This window comes from Melanotaenia boesemani, chromosome 12 (assembly GCF_017639745.1).
Source record: "Melanotaenia boesemani isolate fMelBoe1 chromosome 12, fMelBoe1.pri, whole genome shotgun sequence".
In the NCBI taxonomy this organism is placed as follows: domain Eukaryota; kingdom Metazoa; phylum Chordata; class Actinopteri; order Atheriniformes; family Melanotaeniidae; genus Melanotaenia; species Melanotaenia boesemani.
The window spans coordinates 35522202-35543353 of record NC_055693.1 but is presented as its reverse complement, the minus strand read 5'-3'; the positions used below and the strand labels follow the sequence as shown (position 1 = coordinate 35543353).

Here is a 21152-nt window from a genome sequence, read left to right as displayed (position 1 = left end):
CTTTGTTAATAAAGAAAATTAAAGTCAGTGCAAAAATAATGGGGCCATAATTAGTACACCTTTTGGAGATGTGTCATTGCAATGGTTAGATAGCCAGTGAATCCTCAGTACTTCCAACAGGCTGGTTCACATGTGGCCCACAACACACTTGCTGCAACCTAAATACAGGCCTGCTAATGACCCACAACATACTTACCAGTGCCCATAACTGAGCCAGAAATTCCAAAAGTAGCCCGGATTTGGCCCAAAACTGTCTACTATCTGGGAGTTTTGGGGGTTGAAGATGCCAACATCTACCTGCTTCAGAGAGCCCACTCTCATCTGGAACATCAGGCAGCACTTTGAGGATCATGTTCTTTCATTTCTCCAGTGCTTCAAACAGTTCAGCTGCTCTGTTGTGAGAGAAGCTCCATAAATTCCAGGTGGAACCTCCACCACCACCTGGATCTCCGACTACCTAACAACCAGACCATAGTTGAGACTGAAAGGTTGTGTGTCTGAGATGGTGGTCAGCAGACCTGGAGCACCAGAAGGGATTATGCGAGAAGCTGAGTACAGAGAACTGCTCAGTCAGTTTGTGAGATGGTGAGGAAACAATCACCTCATCTACAACACAAACAAAACAAAACAGATGATTGTTGACTTCAGGAGGAACAGAAGTAAACAGGACACTTTACATCCTGGGAGAAGATGTGGAGGAGGAATTCAAGAACCTCTGACTTCAGCTGGACAACAGACTGGACTGGAAATCCAACACAGAAGCATCCAGAAGAAAGAACAGAGCAGACTTCTGGAGTAAGAAGAGATCCTTCATTGTCTGAGCCATCATGTTGCCTCTTCTATCAGTCTGTGGTGGAGAGTTTAGTCACCTTTGCAGCATCTGCTGCAGCATCAAAACCAGAACCAGAGACTTAAAGAGAATGAACAAACGGAACCAGAATTCTGGTTCTGGTTCTGTACTAAGAATAACTGGTTCTGGTTCTGTGCTGGGGACAACTCTGGATCCATGTCCAGTTCTGAAGCCAGACTGCACGGAGGTCAGAATACTCCAGGGTTCCAGAAGGAAGGTAAGTTGTTTGCGGACTCCTCTATGACTTTGGACAGGCAAGGTAAGATGGGTGTAGGCCTGAAACAGTTCAGGTCTAACTTATCACCCCCCTTACAGAGAGGGGGGAAAAGATGTCCAGCCCTGAGGAAATTCACATGTTTGTTAGACATGTTTGATGAGCTATAAAAATTAATAGGATCTATTGGAGCCAACTTAAAATGACCCAGAGAGGACTTAGGAACTCTGACCTTTGCTGGACTGCAGGTGGCACTATTGCTGTTTTCATCCCCCTTGATAGAGTCTCTATTGTCTATACTTGTTTTTGTGGATCTCAGACCTTGGCTTTGTTCAGACCAAAAGACCAAAAAAGTGAAAATGATGGTAAGACGTCCCACAGCTGGACCCTGATTATGATGGAACTCGTCTTTAGCTGATGCTTCTTTAGATTTCCTTTATTGAACACTGGGAAATTAAACCACATCAGAATTAGTATAAAACTTGTGAAAACACTTCCAACAAACAGAAGTGATAGGCAGTAGAATGAACAAAATGATGTTGTACAACCTCTTCTTCACAAAGCCAATTTTTCCTGCCTCCTGTCTGAAATAACATACCAGAATAAATAAAGTAAATCTTCACAATTACAAGGACTGTACGTACAGTATGTACCACAGGGTAGCAGCCATTCATCTAGGAATTAAGCCTGTCTTGACTGCGACTTGTTCTATAATGATTCAAATCAATAAAAAAAATTAAATTTTCTCCCAAGTAGATTACCAAGAGTTTTATTAAAACATGACTGTAGGGCTTTGTTTGTTTGTTTGTTTGGTTGGTTGGTTGTTTTATGTGTTTTTATATTTTAATGAACTGAACAACAGAAAACAAAAGACTGACTTTGTTCAAACATGTAGGCCCAGAGATTGCTAAGAGTTCTGCACAGTGTTCGTAGGATTTGTTTATTAAGAACTAACCCAAGATACAAAGATTTTCGTGAGTGCTACAATCTTTAGAAGTTCATAAGTAGGACTTGGTTGACTTGATAAAAAAGGTTGGTGATTGAGGACCAATATTTTTCAAAGATGACTAATTTGGAACATACCTAAAAATTTACTTTAAACTGGTGTAGTGTTACCGGTGATCCATGCAAGTGTGTAAGGATGTTTCTGACCTCCTCCATGACCTGTCAACTACCTGGCGTGACACCTGGGGTGTCTAATTGGATTCCCATCTAGCTTTGCCCCTGCTTACATAACAGAGCAGCTCAATTGTATTAAAAGCACTTGAGAAATGAGAGAACATGATCCTCCAAATGATGCCTGATGTGGGTAGTTGATGACGTCTTCAACCCCAAGAACATTGCCATCAGCTAACTATCCATCCATCCATCCATATTCTTCTTCTTATCCGGAGTCGGGTCGCGGGGGCAGCTGCCTAAGCAGAGAAACCCAGACTTCCCTCTCCCCGGTCACATTCACCAGCTCATCCGGAGGGATCCTGAGGCGTTCCCAGGCTAGCCGAGAGATGTAGTCCGTCCAGCATGTCCTGGGTCTGCCCCAGGGCCTCTTTCCGGTGGGACGTGCCCGGAACACCTCACCAGGGAGGCGTCCAGGAGGCATCCTAACCAGATGCCCGAGCCACCTGATCTGGCTCCTCTCAATGTGGAGGAGCCGCACCTCTACTCTGAGCCTCTCCGGGATCACCAAGTTTCTCACCCTATTTCTAAGGGAGACCCCGGCCATCCTGCAGAGAAAACTCATTTTGGCCGCTTGTATTTGCGATCTTGTTCTTTCGATCACTAACCACAGCTCGTGACCATAGCTGAGGGTAGGAACGTAGATCGACCGGTAAATCGAGAGCTTTGCCTTTTGGCTCAGCTCCTTCTTCACCACGACAGACCGATGCAGAGTCCGTATCACTGCAGACGCTGCACCGATCCGCCTGTCGATCTCCCGCTCCATCCTTCCCTCACTCGTGAACAAGACCCCGAGATAAGTGAACTCCTCCACTTGGGGCAGGACCCTACTGCAGACCCGGAGAGAGCACTCCACCCTTTTCCAGCTGAGGACCATGGTCTCGGACTTGAAGGTGCTGATTCTCATCCCAGCTGCTTCACACTTGACTGCGAATTGCTCCAGTGAGAGCTGAAGATCATGATATGATGAAGCCAACAGAACCACATCATCTGCAAAGAGCAGAGATCCAATCTTGAGGCCACCAAACCGGATCCCCTCAACACCTCGGCTGCGCCTAGAAATTCTGTCCGTAAAAGTTATGAACAGAATCTGTGACAAAGGGCAGCCTTGACGAAGTCCAGCCTTCACCGGAAATGATTCTGATTCACTCCCGGAGTACCCCCCACAGGAGTCCCACAGGCCAAAAAGGCCCGACAGGGCTCCTTCTTCAGCTTGATGGCATCCCTTACTGCCGGTGTCCACCAACGAGTTCGGGGGTTACCGCCACGACAGGCACCGACGACCTTACGGCCACAGCTGCGGCTGGCCGTCTCGACAATAGAGGCATGGAACACAGCCTATTCGGACTCAATGTCCCCCGCCTCGCCCGGGACATGGTTGAAACTCTTTCTGACAGGGGACTCTGCCAGACGTTCCCAGCAGACCCTCACAACACGCTTGGGTCTGCCAGGCCTCACCAGCATCCTCCTCCACCAGCTGAGCCTACTCACCACCAGGTGGTGATCAGTTGACAGCTCCGCCCCTCTCATCACCCAAGTGTCCAGAACATGCGGCCGCAAGTCCGACGACACGACTACAGGCACCAAGTCGGGGGGCAACGAGCATGCCCACACCTGCTCGTTCACTGGGAGCAACTCCAGAATGGAAGAGGGTCCAGCTTCTCTCAAGGACAGTGGTTCCAGAGTCCAAGCCGTGCATCAAGGTTAATCCAACTATATCTAGCCAGAACCGTTCAACCTCACGCACCAGCTGAGGCTCCTTCTCCGCCAGAGAGGTGACATTCCACGTCCCTAGAGCTAGCTTTTGCAGCCGAGGATCAGACCGCCAGGGTCTCCATCTCTGGCAGCCGTCCAGCTCTCACTCCCCCCAGCCCCTATGGCCCCTCCTGCAGGTGGTGAGCCCAACTAACTATAATAGGTCCTAAAAGAGTTGACCTGCTTATTGAGGTGGATCACTAACAGTCTCTGCAGGACTTTCATGATGTGAGACGTTAAGACAACTGGTCATCTGGTTCAGATGGTTGAGATTTTTTAGGTACTGGAACAAGCAGGATATTTTCTACAGCACACAAACTCTTTTCTGACTCAGACTGGTGTTAAAATAATGCTGAAGTATCCACCATAGTTGTTCTGAGCAGGTTTTAGGAACCCTGGAGCTGAACCCACCTGGACCTGCTGCTTTTGTTCCCGTTCAGTTTCCAGTTGCTTCTTCAACTGACTGCAGGAGATAGACGGGCTAGAGGTGGAGGCAGAGGAGGTTTCAGGAGACAGATGGCTAGAGGTGGAGGCAGAGGAGATTTCAGGAGACTGACGGGCTAGAGGTGGAGGCAAAGGAGGCTTCAGGAGACAGACAGGCTAGAGGTGGAGGCAAAGCAGGTTTCAAGAGACAGATGGGGTAGAGGTGGAGGCAGAGGAGATTTCAGGAGACAGAAGGGCTAGAGGTGGAGGCAGAGGAGACTTTAGGAGACAGACGGGTAAGAGGTGGAGGCAGAGGAGATTTCAGGAGACAGAAGGGCTAGAGGTGGAGGCAGAGGAGACTTTAGGAGACAGACGGGCTAGAGGTGGAGGCAGAGCAGGTTTCAGGAGACAGACGGGCTAGAGGTGGAGGCAGAGGAGGTTTCAGGAGACAGACTGGCTAGAGGTGGAGGCAAAGCAGGTTTCAGGAGACAGACAGGCTAGAGGTGGAGGCAGAGAAGATTTCAGGAGACAGACGGGCTAGAGGTGGAGGCAGAGGAGGTTTCAGGAGACAGACGGGCTAGAGGTGGAGGCAAAGCAGGTTTCAGGAGACAGACAGGCTAGAGGTGGAGGCAGAGAAGATTTCAGGAGACAGACGGGCTAGAGGTGGAGGCAGAGGAGACTTCAGGAGACAGACGGGCTAGAGGTGGAGGCAGAGGAGATTTCAGGACACAGACGGCTAGAGGTGCTGATGAATTCCAGCTTAGTTGTTCTCAACAGCTTTTCAGAAACTGTACAGAAAAAAACTCCATCATATATCTACATTAACACAGTGGCAACAGGAACCCCATCCCTGAAGGATTAAATAAAAACAAAAATTCCAGCATCAGAGTGTGTGTTTCAGAGTGTTTGTTGCAGAGAGTGTTTTAGAGTGTTTGTTTCAGAGTGTGTGTTCCTGAACTTGCAAGTGTGTTTATTATGACGTGTTGTTCTGACTCGGCTCACTCTCTAATCTCACTGATTGAGATAACGAACAGTTTGCTTATGTCCCGCAGTCACAGCTCTGATTGGGTGACATAAAAACATGAGCGCATAGGAACACATCTCGTCTGATTCTTTTTTCCCATCCCACAGTGTCTGGAAAACTCAGATCAATTCCGGCAGGTTGATCTGGTCAAACTGGGAGTGAAACTAAAAGAAGCTGCTTTTTCCAGCAGCCAGTGAATGTCACATGTGTTCAGGCTGTTGTTGGTTTGAATCCCTGATAGCTTCCTGATAATGACTGAGCAAGGCGTCATATCTGAGTGTCCCTGTCAGAAATGGCCGATTATAAAAGGAGGAAGTGGCTTTGGAGGAATGACCAGAAGAAGAAGAAGCAGAAGCCTGCCTGGATGTTCTGAGTGTGTGTGGTTGTCAGAGATCATGACATCAGTGTGTGTTCAGCTGGCAGGAGTCTGATGAGTTTCACTATGAACGCCTCCTCCCTGCTGTCTGGATTCCTGCTGCTTTTGACTGCATGTGATCAGCTGCTGGGATCAAAGGAACCAGAGGAGATGCTCCAAGGTTCAGACCGATTCTGGAAGCTGCATATGAGGGACTTCCTGATGAAAGGAAAAGGTGAGCAACACCTGGGCCATCTTTATCTGACTTCCTCCTGACACAGAAGCCATGATGTGACAGATGTTTGATCAGACCTTCATCATCAGCTGTAACATCACCATCAGTGGTGAAGAAGCATTTCAACTCATCTTTCAACCAGAACTAAAATCCTGTTGGACAGAAGATACAAGCTGGTATTGAACCAGAACATGTAGTGGTCCGTTCATGGTTTATATCCTTCTTTTTTTGTGGTTAATCATCTTGTTAGAGCATGTTGTAGAATAAATACTTAAACACTGAATAGTTGGACATGTTCATCAAGAAAGTCAAATTAGGTTTATCTGTAAAAGTTATAGAGGATTTTAGGTTAATTCTGACATCATACAGAAAGCTGAATATCACCAAGTGTTTGTGAGTGTATGTGTGTATATTTTTTTAATCCGACCCAGTCTGCTTTCATCTGTGTTCCTAAATAGGATTCAGAATCGAGCACTAGGACCTGCCATGTGAACTTAGCCTACATTTTAATGATGGGGCAGTCAGGACCCTGGAGACATCTCCACAATCCATTTGGAAAAGTAAAGAACCTGTGTGTTATTTCTGACTCTGATTTAAATTGTAAAGGGGCAAAAAGCTAAATCATTTCAACGCAAGGTTTACTGCTGTTCTCTGGTTGTAGACCAAAACAAAGTGTGTCATGAGCCACACCTCCCTCTACCTCTTCCCCATCCCCAACTCGCTTCGTCTGCAAACAAAAGTGCAAAGACACTAAGCAAAACAATATCACCATTAAGTGGTAGTAACTTGAAATGTTCATGTTGTTAGAAGATGAAGAGCTAGCTCCAGGTCAAATTGTAGCCTAAGTATTGATCCATGTTTTTTTTTTTTACTCCTGAACTGATCATTGTAAAGTTCTTCTTTCTCATATTCTAAACACAGGTATTCATGTGTGCTCCAGATTGATTTTAAAGTTCTTTTAATAGCTTTTAAAGCTAATAAAAATTGATAAAAATGGATTAAATCTAAATTATTTATCTGACTTTCTTTCAGTTTACGAACCAGTTGGAGCCCTCAGATCCTCAGCGGCTAATCTTTTATTTATTCCTGAAGTTGAGACCAAGACTTATAGAAAAGTCTCATTTAATTTTCGATTAAATCACATATTTGGATGGGACGGTGTGTGTTTCAGAGTGTATGTTGCAGCAAGCATAAAATTGATTACAGAGTGCGGATGAGAATCAACACTCAACATCAATAACACTACAACACCATCAACAGTACAATAGAAATAATAATTAGACTAAAACAATGACAAGGAAGCAGTATAAAACAATAAAATAAAAGCTTGAGTACTAGTAAGGTTGAAACTGCCTTAAAATCTTTGTATTCAGTTATTCTGGTCTTTATTTACTGGCAAGGCAAGGAAAGTTTATTTGTACAGCACAATTCATGTACAAGATAATTCAAGATAAGTGTTTTACATAAAATATTAAAAGCATTACAGCGGGGTCCAGGAAGCAATTACAAGTGCATTAAAAAGAAATAAAAACAAATTAAATAAAAACAGAAAAAGCTCAAATAAGATGTATAAAACATCCATCCATTTTTTACCTCTTATCCAGGGTTGCGGAGACAGATGCCTTAGCAGGGAAGCCCAGACTTCGGGGGAATCCCGAGGCGTTCCCAGGCCAGCCGACAGATGTAATCTGTCCAGCGTGTCCTGGGTCTTCCCAGCTTCTTTCCCACTTCTGTTAGCGATCTTGTTCTTTCGGTCACTAACCACAGCTCGTGGCCATAGGTGAGGGTAGGAACGTAGATCGACCGGTAAATCGAAAGCTTTGCCTTTTGGCTCAGCTCCTTCTTCACCACGACAGACCGATGCAGAGTCCACATCACTGCAGATGCCGCACCGATCCGCCCGTCGATCTCCCGCTCCATCCTTCCATCACTCGTGAACAAGACCCGAGAAACTTGAACTCTTCCACTTGGGCCAGGACCTCAGTCCCAACCCAGAGAAAGCACTCCACCCTTTTCCGGCTGAGGACCATGGTCTCAGATTTGAAGGTGCTGATTTTCATCCCAGCTGCTTCACACTCGGCTGTGAATCACTCCAGTGAGAGCTGAAGATCACGGCCCGATGAAGCCAATAGAACCACATCATCCGCAAAGAGCAGAGACCCAATCCTGAGGCCACCAAACCGAATCCCCTCAACACCTCAGCTGCGCCTAGAAATTCTGTCCATAAAAGTTATGAACAGAATCGGTGAAAAAGGGCAGCCTTGGCGGAGTCCAACCTGCACTGGAAACGACTCTGATGTACTCCCCCACAGGAGTCCCCGGGGGACACGGTCGAATGCCTTCTCCAAGTCCACAAAACACATGTAGACTGGTTGAACCAACTCCCATGACCCCTCCAAGACCCTGAAGAGAGTGCAGAGCTGGTCCACTGTTCCATGACTGGGACGAAAACCACACTGCTCCTCCTCAATCCGAGGTTCGACTATCCGACGGCTCCTTCACTCCAACACCCCGGAATAGACCTTACCAGGGAGGCTAAGGAGTGTGATCCCACACCACCACTACCAACACCCAGTCTGCCAGTCCAGGGGAACTGTCCCTTATGTCCACGTCATGCTGCAGAGGCGTGTCAACCAAGACAGCCCTATACCATCCAGAGCCTTAAAGAACTCCGGGCAGATCTCAACCACCTCCTGGGCCCCGCCACTGAGTGTTTTAACCACCTCAGCGACCTCAGCCCCAGAGATAGGAGAGCCAACACCAGGGTCCCCAGACGCTGCTTTCCTCGTTGGATTGAGAATGTCTTCAAAGTATTCCCTCCACTGACCCACAACATCTCAGGGGGGCTCCACAAGAGGTTCCCAGCAGACCCTCACAACACACTTGGGTCTGCCAGGCCTGACCGGCATCTTCCCCCACCATCTGAGCCAACTCACCACCAGGTGGTAATCAGTTGACAGCTCCGCCCCTCTCTTCACCCGAGTGTCCAAGACATGCGGCTGCAGTTTTATGATGCGACTACAAATTCGATCATCGAGCTGCGACCTAATGCCAAGTGCACATGTGGACACTCTTATGCCTAAACAAGGTGTTCATGATGGACAATCCATGATGAGCACAGAAGTCCAACAACAAAACACCACTTGGATTCAGATCAGGGAGGCCATTCCTCCCAGTCACACCCCTACAGGCCTCGCTGTCGACAACAGGACCCGTCCCCCCACCTAAAGGCAGAGGGATGCTACACTTTCGTCCACCAGGGTAAACCCCAACGTACAGATACCAAGTCAGGGGGCGATACGTATGTCCACACCTGCTCTGTGTCTCTCATCAGGAGCAACTCCAGAATGGAAGAGGGTCCAGCCCTTTTCAAGGACCGAAGCCGTGTGTTGAGGTGAGTCGGGAGGTGACGTTCCTCATCACTAGAACTAGCTTCTGCAGCCGAGGATTAGACTGCCAGGGTCCCTGCCTTCTGCTGCCACCCAACTCAAAGTGCACCCCTATGGCCCCTCCTGCAGGTCGTTATTCCACAGGAAGGGGTGCCCATGTCACCTTTTCGGGCTGAGCCGGACTGGGCCCCATAGGCAAAGGCCCAGCCACCAGGCGTTCCTGGGTCCATTGATTTCACTCATCATAGGGGTCTGTTGAGCTGCACTTTGTCTGGTCCCAGGGGCATAAAGCCCCCCGACAAGATAGCTCCTAGGATCTTCAGGACACACAAACTGTGGTAAGGTGGCGGCTCAAGATGAGGAGATGGATGAAATTAAAGTGAAGAATTAGCAGTTGCAGTGTCCCCATTTCCTGGGAACATGAAGGCAGCTTGGAGTGTTGACCATTTTAAAAGGAAACCTAAAACTTATTTAGTGAAGGTTTTAATTGAATAGAGTTTTATATACAAGAGAATATTTCCTGTCAGCGAGTGTTAAAGACACATTGAATGGGTAATGTAGCCTGGCTTTAATTTCATCATGGCTTTTTTTTATTCTTTGCTGTTTGCTGTAATTGACTTGTTTTTTAACAATGGGAAGTATTTTAGAAATAAAGTTTGACTGATTGATGAAAACATCCAGTCTGATTATCTCCCTTGATTTGAACAGAAAATACAGATGTGGGATGAGCAGCAGAGTTGGGCATGGCAAACTTCTAAATCTTCTTCCATACTAAACAGCTGATTCTGCAGTTAGATGATTCAAGTCTGAGGATTTCTTCATTTAACAGAGGACTCCGCTGTGCAAAGTTTATATGTACATGTTTCAGCTGTAGCAACATGAGTGAGCAGAAGAAGAGCTGCTCTGGAAATAAATCTATGCTGTTTCCGAACAGGTCCGAGTCCTGATCCGATCAGAGAGGTGGTCAAACAGCAGCTACTGTACTGCCGAGCCGGGATCGGCTACCATCTCCAGATCCTGCCAAGTGGCCTGGTGGGAGGTGTTCACAAACCGACCCAGTACTGTGAGTTCAGGTCACGAGATGCTTCACGTCACTTCACGTTATTAATGATGCCCTAACACAGCACCTCTCAGCTGCCCCCTGAAAAAGAAGATTTCCATTTTTACTAGTCCAGTAACCTTTATTTCCAAAGTAAATTCTCACTTTTAACTCTCAGGTGTCAGTTGAATTTCCAATGTTTTTAAGTCAGTACAGACAGAACTGTCCACTTCAAAAGAACGATTACCAGGCTTAAGAAATTTATGTTTTTTTCTGCTTTTTTCAGTACAAATTTCTTGGAAAAACTTGGGCCCTGCTCGAAACTACTAAACTTTCACATAATTTTAAGGATTCTAGCCCTTTAAATGGCTGCTTGATTATTTGATGTCACTGTTCTTGTTTTTAAAATAAAAATGTCCTATCAAGTCACATTGAACCCACAGTTTTAATATAATAGCTACTATGAAATATTGTAATAAATATTTGGCAGGTTCACCACAAACTTGGTGAAATTCTTGGCTCAGATGTTGGAGCTCCCAAACCAGGAAATACTCAAAGAAAACAGGGAGGCTCTGTTGTTTTCCAGCCAGTAGACTCTTCATTAACCCCTAAAAAATCCACGAATATCAAATATTACAGAATTTTAATGCCACCTTTTAACAAACATGTTTTTAGTGTACTTGGTCTTATCACAGTTCTACTAAAGTGTAGTTTAAAAAAACAACAACAAAAAAGTACTCTTGAGCTTTTTTGCTCACTCGCCACCATCTTGTACGCAATGAATTCTGGGAGAAAAGAGGCTGTGAAGGATGCATCACCAACAGCCTTCGTTTGAGGCCAAACAAAGTGCTGATTTGTAGGGTGGATTTGGAGGCTCCTTTGAAATGGGACAGTATATGGCACCACAGTGACGTCTGTAGCAGACGAACCTGCACTTCAAAGTGTGCAGACCCTGAATTGGGGCACAGCTACTGTCTAACAAAAAGTTAGCTTTAGGCTCCTTTAGATAGCACCACTGACCTACTTGTTGAGGAGAAAGCTGTAAACTTCAGCATCACTTTTAAAATCTTTCTCCTTCTTAAGCTCCTTCTACCTGGAGAAGGCTAGCCCGAAGTTTTTTGTATTGTTTGGTACACTGAGGGGAAAAGGAAGCGATAGTTCCATTTGCATAGGAAACTTTGTGACTCAAACTGAAATTACCAGTAAAGCGTGTAATAAATGCCACAATAATTGTATGTTTGTCAACACCAACATATAAAACATTTATTTCAACATCATTCTAAACAAATGACAGGGATTGCTGTTATTGTCTTTCTATCCTATTAAATATTTTTCATCTGTATGTTTATTTTTAAAAACCCCACAATGTCTGTTTTACTGAATATTAATGACACCCAACCTCTGCAGCATCTTTACCGACTGAATCTAGGTCTGTTAAACTGATGTGAACTGATCTCAAGGACACATTTCACTCCAAGATGAACTCATACAGATATTTATTGCTGCATTTTCTTATTTTATAACCACATTTAATGCTGTACATAACAGAATACAATGCAATAGTCATTAGAATGAGGTGAACTTCTGGTGTTTGAACATCAACACAAAAACTTAAACCTAGCAGACAGATGAAAGTAACTTTCTCAAAATTTAGCATCAGTGGTTCGCCCTTGTAGCCCCTGTCCCGCCAACTTCCTCTTCTTCCTCATTATAATTTAATTATATACTGTGTTATGATTGACTCTCCTCCCTGAGCCGCCACCATACCATGGTGGAGGTGTTTGTGTGTCCTGAAGATCCTATGAGCCATGTTGTCGGGGGCTTTACGCCCCTGGTAGGGTCACCCATGGCAAACAGGTCTTTAGGGGAGGGACCAGACAAAGTGCAGCTCAATCGACCCCTATGATGACTAAAAACGATGGGTCCAGGTTTCCCTTGCCCAGACGTGAATCACCAGCGCCCCCTTCTGGAGCCAGGCCTGGAGGTGGGGCATGGAGGCGAGCGCCTGGTGGCTGGGCCTTTGCCCATGGGGCCCGTTTGGGCTCAGCCCGAAAAGGCAGTGTGAGCTGGACGGCAGGCGAAGACAGGGATCTTGGCGGTCTGATCCTCGGCTGCAGAAGCTAGCTCTAGAGACATGGTGGGGAAGAAGCCTGAGCTAGTGCGCGAGGTTGAGCGGTTACGGCTAGATATAGTTGGACTTATCTCAGTGCACGGCTTGGGCTCTGGAACCACTATCCTTGAGAAGAGCTGGACTCTCTTCCATTCTGGAGTTGCTCCTGGTGAGAGACACCGATGTCTGGATTTACATTATTTTTCTTCGGAAGGGACCTCACCACTGCTGTTTTACAGACAGATGGGAAGACAACCATCTGAAGGGAGAAATTTACTATGTGTATATGCTCACACTCAACGAAACCATAAAATGTTTCTAAAAGTCATGTGGGAATTGGATCTATAAGGCAGGTTGTTGGGTTTAGTTGGGAAAAAACTCGATCAAGAATCTTTGCATCATCCAGCACAAAACTCCTCAGTGTTTCCTTGGGTAAAAGCAAAGCTTCAGATCTGTTAAAATCAGAGAAATGTTGTTGAGATAAAAGACAGGATCTAATAGCATTGATTTTACTTCTGAAGTGGTCTACAAAGTCCTCACATGCAGAATCTGATGCTGTCAAGGCAGATTTGTTAAAATCTGTGTTTATTAAAAGATCTATTGTTTTGAAAAGGAATTTGCAGTTGTTTTTATTGTCTGAAATAATTTTGGAAGAGTGGAGTGTTCTTTCCTGTTTAACTGTTTTATTGGGATTGTTCAGATGTTCCTTAAAACTTTCTAAATGAATAGTTAATTTTGATTTCCTCCATTTCCACTCTGCTCTTCTGCAGTTTCTTTTGAGGTTTCTGGTCTCTTTGTTTCTCCACGATCATTTGGATCTTATAGTTTTGGTTTTAAGTGCAGCATCAGTGGCTGACTTCAGTTTGCTGTTAAAATAATTTACAATAAAATCACACGATGCAGGTAAAATCTGAGCAAATGTCAATAAAATGTGCAGCTACTTCAGAAGCTTTATATCACTTCCTTGCAGTTCTTGTTAGGGCCTCCTGTTGGATAAAACAGATGATGTTAAAAAACACACAGTAGAGGTCTGACACAGCCAGGTCAACAAGAGAGGACACACCAGTGGACAGACCATAGGTTAGGACCAGGTACAGGGTGGGTCCTCTGTTACATGTTGCTTAAATACGTACTGTTTAAAAGGTTTAAAAACTCATTTGCATATGATTCAGAGTTGTTATTGATGTGTAAATTAAAATCAACAGATATTGAAATCCTGTTGCATTTATGGTAGATAAAAGATCAGAAATTCCTAAATAAAAGAGGAGGGAGGCTTGGGTGGTCTATAAATTGTTATACATAAAACAGGTGGGTTGCTAAAAAACAAATGCTTGATGCTCAGATGTATTTATTTGTTTGGATTGGTTCAGTTGAAATTCAGCTGTGAGCAACTTGAGCAATTCCACCACTTTTCTGGCCTTCCCTGATCAAAAATAAAAAAATTAAATTTGGTGACGAAGCCTCAGTGAGAATAACTGGTGTGTCAGTGCCAAGCCTGTTTCCGTTAAAAAGAGACAGTTGATTTTGTTTTCCAAAATCATATTATTAATGATAGAGGATTTATTCAAAAGTGATCTGATATTCAAAAGAGCCATGTTGAAGGGCTCTATAACAGTCTTATCGTATGGTAGTTTATTGGTGTCAGTGAGTTTAGGACTATTGGGAGTAGAGGACTTGGTGGAATACTGAAAACATTTTTGATTGGTTATGATGACAGGGATGGTTCTGAGACAATTTACCTCGGACATGATCATTGACGATGGACATTAATTATAGATGGGACTTGATTAAAAAAATGTAATCTAATTAATTACAACCTTTGTAATTAAATAATCTCGATTAATCACAATTAAATTGCATACCAATATTTGCCCCAAAAATAACCATTTTTTCATTTAAATGGATTTTAGTGGATGATTAAATCTGTGTGTGTCCATTATTTGTTTCAGTCGTCCATTAAAATCCATTAAAATTTTTAAAAAATCGTGCCTTTTTGGGCAAATATTATGTTATTAAAATGTGACTAATCGAGATTAATTAATTACAAAGTCTCTAATTAGTTAGATTAATTTTTTTAATCAAATCCAACCCCTACTTTAAACATGCTGTAATTGTTAGCCCATTTCTTGGACCTGAGGAGCTTGAAGCTAGTGACCCTCTACCTCAGCATTGCTGATGTAGATGGGAGGGATGTCTGTGTCCCTGCTGTCTCCTTATCTTCTCTTCAGTTTTACTGACATTTAGAGAAATGTTATTGTCCTGCAGCAGCTGGCCAGTGTCTTCACCTCATCTCTACATTGTTATTAGTAATGAGACCCACATGGTTGTGTCCTCGGCAAATTCAAGAATGGAGCTTATGCTGAGCCTGGTGGTACAATAAGCAGTGAAAAGAAAGTACAGGAAGGGGCTGAGGGCACAGCCCTGTGGGGTCCCTGTGCTGTCTTTGTTTTGGGTTTTGGAAATTTCCTCCAGTCTTACGCAGCATTCTGTTTTGAGCACATCTACATTAGAGTCCTCCTTTAACCACAACCTTGACAGTTTCACTGAATCTCTGCACCTATTTCCTATTTTACCAACATTATATAAAACTGAGGGGTGGCTGAAGACTTGTACAGAACTGAAAACAAACATTTCAAATTATTGATAATTTTCTCATGTTAATACTTACCAGTTAATGATGTGTAGATGTGATAATAAATAATGAATCAGTAAAATATGCTCTTAAGGTCAAAAGATGCATATGCATCACTGATTCAAGCACAAAATGACCTATGAACAACATATGAAAAGGAAAATGTAGGCAACTCCTAACAGCTGGCACAAAGAGTTGCTTCAGTTTGGTCCAATCATTTGCACAGTAAGCTGTATTAGCCTGATACATGTAATGGCTTCTCTGCATTGCTCTACCTTACCAAGAAAAGTTATAAAATCGCTTGGAATTGCTTGGAAAGATGCAGACTGTTAATGCATGTCTAAATCTCCTCCAAGGTTGGCTGAAAGTGTCTGCTATGAAGCGTGGAGTGGTGGGAATCAGAGGGACCAAGAGTGGATTGTACCTCTGTATGAATGGAAAAGGACAAGTATATGGAACGGTATGTAGACTCCTACAGAGCCGGATGTTCTATAATCCAAATTCAGAACCTCCAACCTCAGATGATCAACATGACTGATCACACTGTGTCATTGTTTACTAAAAACTATAACTAATGTAATGGTTTCCTGGACAGACTAGACCAAAGTGGACATGTAAGACCCATTTATGCTCCCTTACATACGTACATACCGACAGCCATTTCAAACGTTGTCATATGTTGCTGTCCTCATATTTCCATGTGTCTTTTGCGTTTCCATGGTTATTGAGTCAATTCCTCCACTAGGGGGCAGTGCTGAGTTCAGAGTTCAGTTTCAGACAACGTTTGGCAATAATGCGTCACTTTAAAGTTGTTTCCAGCCGCCTAACACGCCCTAAACACTCGCATAGTCTTTCTTCAAAAGCTCACACAATTTCAACAGTTGTTGTCCTCATCTTCATACTTCTTTATTTTTTCTTCCTGTTCCTCTTCTTCTTTTCTGGTTTGCTTCTTAAGCTGGTCGCATATCAACTATTCTGCTCAGCACTGCTCCTACGATTTCTAATGGTATTGCTCCATTTTCTGCATCAAGTGATGGATGGCTAAGCTCCCTAAAAAAGGACCAAATTATGCGATGCAGAAGGACGAAACTGTCCGTCCGTCTGAGTATCCGCCTTCTGTGTCCAGCATAAATCAGCGCCAGTATAAGATCGTTTGGGGCCCTAAGCAGAGTTTAATTTGGGGGACATCCGACCACCACAGCACCAGTAGAGCTGTAGCTGTAACACACCATTCATTTGCATTGTTTGTAGCTGGCTTACATCATACCAGTTAAATTTTTAACCTTACTGTGGTAGAAAATTCTGAAAATGGTCTGGTATTATTTTGCATTTTTTAAATTTATTTGGTGATGTATGATTGTGGCAACTGAACTTTGAAAGTACCAGAAAAAAACAGCAGACATTTAGAATTTAGATTAGTTTAATTTATATTTCATTCTTTATACCTATGCAACTAAATAATCACAAAAAAGGATAAAGAATAAACAAGTTAACCAGCTTAAAAGCTTAAAACTGTTGCCAACTTGTCCTCGACTTCTGAGCACAAAAGTACTACAGAGGCAGTGGCCTGCAACAGGAATTGGATAAACCAGCATTATTTGTCCATTAAAAGAGCATAAAATCAAGTCTCTGTGTATTACTATTTTCATTTAAATTGTTTACTGATATATTTGCTTTTTAAAAGTAAAAATGTGCACATTTTAAGTCAGGTTTTAAATGTTGCATCACAACAAAAATGTTGTAAAAAAATATGAGTAATGTGAGGTGCTGTTTATCTGGCTGTGTTTACTTCGTAACAGGAGCTGGTCTAGACTATGTCCTGATATGAAAAAGAACTGAAAGAGGGTCACTTTGTTTGTGCAAACATTCAGAATTAATGAACATCGAGACCAGCACAGTCCCATAATTTCAACTCTTTCTTTGGCTTTCTTCTCTTCAGGAGCAGTTTTCTGATGAGTGTCTGTTTAACGAGAAGCTGGAGGAGAACCACTACACCACCTACTCATCCTACTCCCACACAGGCAACTACCTGGCTCTTTCCCACAAAGGAGAGCTCAGGAGGGGCAATAGTGTTAACCCCAACCGATCCTGCACCCACTTCCTACCTAGAAGGACTCTGTGATCTCGCTTTGTTATTGCTGTTATTATTGTTGTTATTTACCATTATCAGATACCCTTTTAACTTTCTGTTATTTATTTCTTAAAGTGAATTCTGACTGAGAACTTTATTTGGTTTCATATTGTTGTTTCAAGTTGTTTTACTTTCATTAAATTGTTTAATTTGTTAAACACTTTGCAGCATTGTTTATGTCCCTGGATGCGTCACAGACTGTACTTTGCTTTTTAACTGAACGATTACATTTCCATTGTATTGTTGTTTGCGGTTGTTTTAATTGATTTTATCTGCTATGTGAAGAACTTTGTACAACTTGTTTTAAAAGTGCTACGTGAATAAAGTGTATTATTGTTGTTGTTGTGTTTATGTGGGTTTGGCTGAATTAATGCTCTAAAAGATGACATGTCTGAAGTGAAGTGTTGGAGCTGTCTGCAGGGGAATCTGCAGGAGGCAGTTGGATGTTGATTTCAGGCAATGAACGACCCCCCCACCCCCACTGTTTGGTGACACAGAAGTCTGTAACCAGATCCACAGCAGGAGGTGCAGAGTCACCTGATCCCCTCCCTGAGGCAGCACTCAGGTGCTCGAATATCCCTCTGCAGGTGTCAACGTAGCAGGAGGGCAGCCATTAGCACAGAGAAAGGTGGGGGTGGGGGGCAGAGAGAGGAAGGTAGCTGGAGGAATATGGTCTTGGACAGAGCACGGATGAATGTGGACGATGGCAGGATGAAGAAGAGCTTTGTGGACATCAGTACGTTGGACACAACTCCCAGCTTCTTTGGAGAGATACCCGTTTGTTTCCACCATTTTTTTTCTTTACTCACCTCCATTTTCTTTGTTCTTCCGCTTCATTCACTTTTCCTTTGCAGCTCCGTTTACTGCTCCATCTCTGTTTTCACAGATTCTGCTGCCGATGCCAACGTCACACCATCTCCACCAACAGTAAGTTACAGTACCGGTTGAAGGTCATTTGGAGCCCTGGGCCAAACTCAGCTGTGGCGCCACCAAAAACAAAATATGTAAAAAAATGCATATTGTCGTTTTTTGTTGTTTTTTACCTGAAATTCTAACAGCAACAACTGGGGAGTCAGTTTTTGGTCGCTCATCCAGTTTTCACATTGAACTGACGTACTTCAAAAGTGCATGTAAAATATTAAACGATCTCTAAATGCTCTCATGGTTCAATTTTATCACATGATCTACTAATTATTGATTCAATGAGATCATCACAAAGACATTTCTATATCACCTGTATGTGAAACTGCACAAGATAGGATAATAACTCATGAACAAAACCAGGAGCATACAAAAACCAAAAACAAAAAAGCTCAAGTCAGGTTGATAAGCACAAAATCTACTTAACATTAGATCTTAACAGCAAATAAATGAAAAGAATGGAAATGGAAAAAGATGGACATTTGATAAAAAAATAAATTATGCATTCAAAATAAAATGTTCAAATGGAATAAACTTTAAATAAATGTATAATTTGTATATATATTTAAATACACAACATTTAATTAAACGATTTATTTAATAAACTTTTCTTAGAGTCATTTCAAGAGTTGCCACACATGACAGGTGTTTTCTGCATCTGTAGCCCACTTTCTTTCTCTTTTTTCTTTGTTAAAATTTCCACCTACTTTCCTACGAGTGTAGATGGTTAGCAGCTAGCGGAGTCTTTTTATGCTTATTGAAGTTTGTTGAACAACCAACTGACACACTACCACCACCAGGTGGTGGGAAGCTGCATTGAGCTTCTCATCTCTTGTGTTAAAACAGTTATTACCGACAGTTTACTTCATTTTGATGCCTATAAACTACTGCAGTGTGAACATAGCCTTGTGTTAACACCTGCTAGTGTTAACACATTTGTTCTGTTTGACTCACCAAAAAAGTGAGTATTTCTGCAGATGACAGGACTCAGAGTTGTATTGGAGGTGTGAGGTGTACAGTGTGAAGAGAAATGAAGAGAGTACAGTGTTACGACCCCTTCTGCTTTGTGGCTGGGTTAATTATGTTTGTGTGCAGGTGCAGCTGGGGTATTCTGCGGTGCGTATAAAAGACCTGGCTACGATCGGCATCGGGCTCTTCTTTCCTTGCTCCGCTCCCAGGCCGCACCTGTGCCGCTGCACGTCGTTGTTGTGTTTGATTTAGTTTTACATCATACAACACTGCATTCATTATATTTATACACACAACCAAGCATGCTCTGACATTACTGATTTTGCAGACAATCACACTTCATGGTTATATTAATTTGTCTTAATTTTGGTTTAATAAATAATTATAATTGGTTTTCTTGGTTGTTCGGCGTGGTTTTGTTATAACCGTGAGCCTGGTTGTAACAAATGGGGGCTCGTCCTTGTTTTTCTCGGGTTTTTGGTGTCCTCGTTTGGTGCGCCGTGGTTGTTCTTTTGAGTTTGCGTTGGGTGGTCTGTTTTGGTTGTTCTTTGCTTGGTGGTTGGCGCGAGCGGCTGTCTTTTTAGCGGAGGGAAGAGCGCCACGGTGACGTCGTTGGCTGGGAGTGGAGTTTTGTTTGGCCAGGGTGAGTTGATTGTTTGCAATTTGCGGCTTAGCCGGTCGTTTGCAGGCTCGGTGCCCCGGTTAGGTGTAGAGGCGTTGCTCCTTTGGGCTTCGTCTGTTTTTTTTGTTTTGTTGTTTAGTGTCGCGGAGACGCGGCTAGTGTTCGCTGCCCAAGCAGTGATCTCGGGAGCACGTCCGCGGGGTTTGGGGGGTGATCTGCATTGATTGCCTCACGTTCCCGCTGGTTTTTGGTGCTTAAGTACCCGCCGCTGACCTGCGTGAAGACTAGGGTGGGGCCTGGTGTTAGGTAAGGTTGGCTAGGCAGGTAAGGTAGCGGGGCTTTCGGCCTGCCGCGGCTGGTTGGTGCATTGTGGTAGGCGTTTTCTCGTGCCTTGGTGGGGTTTCTTTTTGTTTGTGTGGGTGACATTATGGTGAATGTCACTGACTTTTTTGACTCTCCCTCTGTGGAGTTTCTGGATGACTGTACTAAGGATCAACTGCTGGAGATTGGCCGACATTATGACGTCGAGATTGATAGCAAACGCCTTAAGGAGGATTTTAAGGCCATCTTAATTGCTAATCTTAGTGAGAGAGGCGTTTTTTTGGCAAAGCCATCGGTGTCTTTGTCGGATGCGACCTTGTTGCCTCCTGGTTTGACGTTTGAGCAGCAGAAAGAGTTGTTACGGCTGCAGTTTGAGATCGAGAGGGTGAAATTGGAGGCTGTTCGGGAGAGCAGGTGCGTGGATGTTGCGGAGGGTGCGGTGTCTGGTTCGTCCACCGACGCTTTTGATGTTATGGGTAATTTGAGCCTTTTGCCGGTGTTTTCAGAGAGTGATCCGGACTCTTTTTTTTTTATTTTCGAGCGTCTGGCCGGGGCGCGTAAGTGGGACAGTTCTGCATGCACGCTGTTGTTGCAGTGTGTCCTTGTGGGCCGCGACCAGGAGGCGTTTTCTGCGTTGTCTGCGGAAGATAGCCGGGATTATGTTAAGGTAAAGGCGGCTGTTTTGAGAGCCTATGAATTAGTGCCTGAGGCGTACCGACAGCTGTTTCGGACGTGCAGGAAGGGTTCTGAGCAGAGTTACCTGGAGTTTGCTCGGGATTTGAGGTTACTTTTTTACACGATGGTGCTCGGCTGCTAATGTCAAGGATTTTGGACAGCTTTGTGAATTGATCCTGGTAGAACAGCTGAAGAACTCGGTGCTGGACGCGGTGGCTCTTTACATCTGTGAGCAAAAGGCCGGGACGGTGGCTGTGGCCGCGGCGCTTGCAGATTATTATGTTTTGACGCATAAGTCTCCGCTTGTGTTT

General features: G+C 44.0%; 1 protein-coding gene across 1 annotated transcript; it reads left to right on the top strand.

Annotated features, from left to right (window-relative positions):
* The first annotated feature begins 5872 nt into the window (after nt 1-5872).
* On the top strand, nt 5873-20059 carry fgf9 (fibroblast growth factor 9). Its single transcript, XM_042000972.1, has 7 exons — nt 5873-6032; nt 10356-10484; nt 15559-15662; nt 17142-17320; nt 17921-18069; nt 18220-18260; nt 19985-20059. The coding sequence occupies exons 1-7, from the start codon at nt 5873-5875 to the stop codon at nt 20057-20059; spliced, it is 837 nt and encodes a 278-aa protein (XP_041856906.1).
* Nucleotides 20060-21152: the final 1093 nt, after the last annotated feature.

Bases quoted from the DNA above. Each gene is read 5' to 3' on its own strand.
- fgf9 (XM_042000972.1), top strand. From the start codon at position 5,873: ATGAGTTTCACTATGAACGCCTCCTCCCTGCTGTCTGGATTCCTGCTG. The intron at 6,033-10,355 runs GTGAGCAACACC...GTTTCCGAACAG, and splicing joins CTTCCTGATGAAAGGAAAAG to GTCCGAGTCCTGATCCGATC. The intron at 10,485-15,558 runs GTGAGTTCAGGT...ATCTCCTCCAAG, and splicing joins TCACAAACCGACCCAGTACT to GTTGGCTGAAAGTGTCTGCT.